At 37.5% G+C, this 939-nt stretch overlaps 1 protein-coding gene across 1 annotated transcript; it reads right to left on the bottom strand.

Moving 5' to 3' along the window:
* Positions 1-258: 258 nt before the first annotated feature.
* On the bottom strand, positions 259-819 carry LOC111084404. Its single transcript, XM_022381125.1, has 2 exons — positions 641-819; positions 259-428 (listed from the first exon to the last, which is right to left on the bottom strand). Exons 1-2 carry the CDS (start codon positions 801-803, stop codon positions 265-267), a joined length of 327 nt encoding a protein of 108 aa, XP_022236833.1. The 5' UTR covers positions 804-819; the 3' UTR covers positions 259-264.
* Positions 820-939: the final 120 nt, after the last annotated feature.

Genomic DNA, 939 nt, shown 5'->3' with positions numbered 1-939 from the left:
CCATCATATATAAAAAGCTGTCTTACATTCCTGTTAACTATGCAATCATCACATTAGCAGGGTGGATATACATTCCTGTTAACTATGGAATCATCACATTAGCAAGGTGGATAAATATTTTCACCTGTTCAACAGGCAGCATGTTGACATGACTCAACGTGCTGCCTGTTTAGGTAAACAACTTGTAAACCCAGAAGTTACCATAATGTAGTCAATATAAGTTTCTTTAAAAACCCACAAGACAAGTTATCTTCATCAATATGTTTACCTCTCAACCCTAGAATCATCATATGGCCAGCAAAATGGCTGACAGGCCATCCATCGCTGACACAAGTCATCTACGTCTATTTTAGAGGGCACTTCTGTTTTTGTGACTTCCTCTGCTAAGCTGTAAGACAACTCCACAGGTGGTGACGACATCTTCATACCTACAAATACAGATCATGCATTTCATTAACATACTTCCTAATATTACACTGTTGTGTTGAAATGATAATGGAGCAACTGAGGTCCAAATGTGGCTTCTGGAGAGCTATTAATACTTGGTAGTTTTCTACTCTGCCACTTTAAAATAACATATAAAACAAAAAATTACCCATATTAAACACTATACAAGTTAAGAAAAAAACACCATACTCACCAGGACTCATCTGAAATGTTAAATAAAGACTTTCAGTGTATTTTCCCATTGTTAGTAGTTGGTGTTCCTGCCCTTGCCCCTGTACCTCCATAGCATGGGCCTCTTCTTGGTCTGACGATGTCAGGTGTGCTAACAGGGCACGAGGAATATTGTTCCTCACCATGAACAAAGGAGAAAAAAAGACCTACAACAAAGTTTTAGATGCATGAAAATCAGAATTACAGTTAGACAGCTTTTTATATATGACGGTCAGAATTACAGTTATATCCACCTTGCTAATGTGATGATTCCATAGTTAA

Source organism: Limulus polyphemus, unplaced genomic scaffold (genome assembly GCF_000517525.1).
Source record: "Limulus polyphemus unplaced genomic scaffold, Limulus_polyphemus-2.1.2 Scaffold24914, whole genome shotgun sequence".
Lineage (NCBI taxonomy): Eukaryota > Metazoa > Arthropoda > Merostomata > Xiphosura > Limulidae > Limulus > Limulus polyphemus.
This window is presented reverse-complemented; position numbering and strand designations above follow the sequence as displayed.

Excerpts from the sequence above, each read along its gene's own strand:
- LOC111084404 (XM_022381125.1), bottom strand. The coding sequence starts at position 803 with ATGGTGAGGAACAATATTCCTCGTGCCCTGTTAGCACACCTGACATCG. Across the intron at positions 429-640 it reads AACATTTCAGATGAGTCCTG|GTATGAAGATGTCGTCACCA; the intron begins GTGAGTATGGTG and ends CTGTATTTGTAG.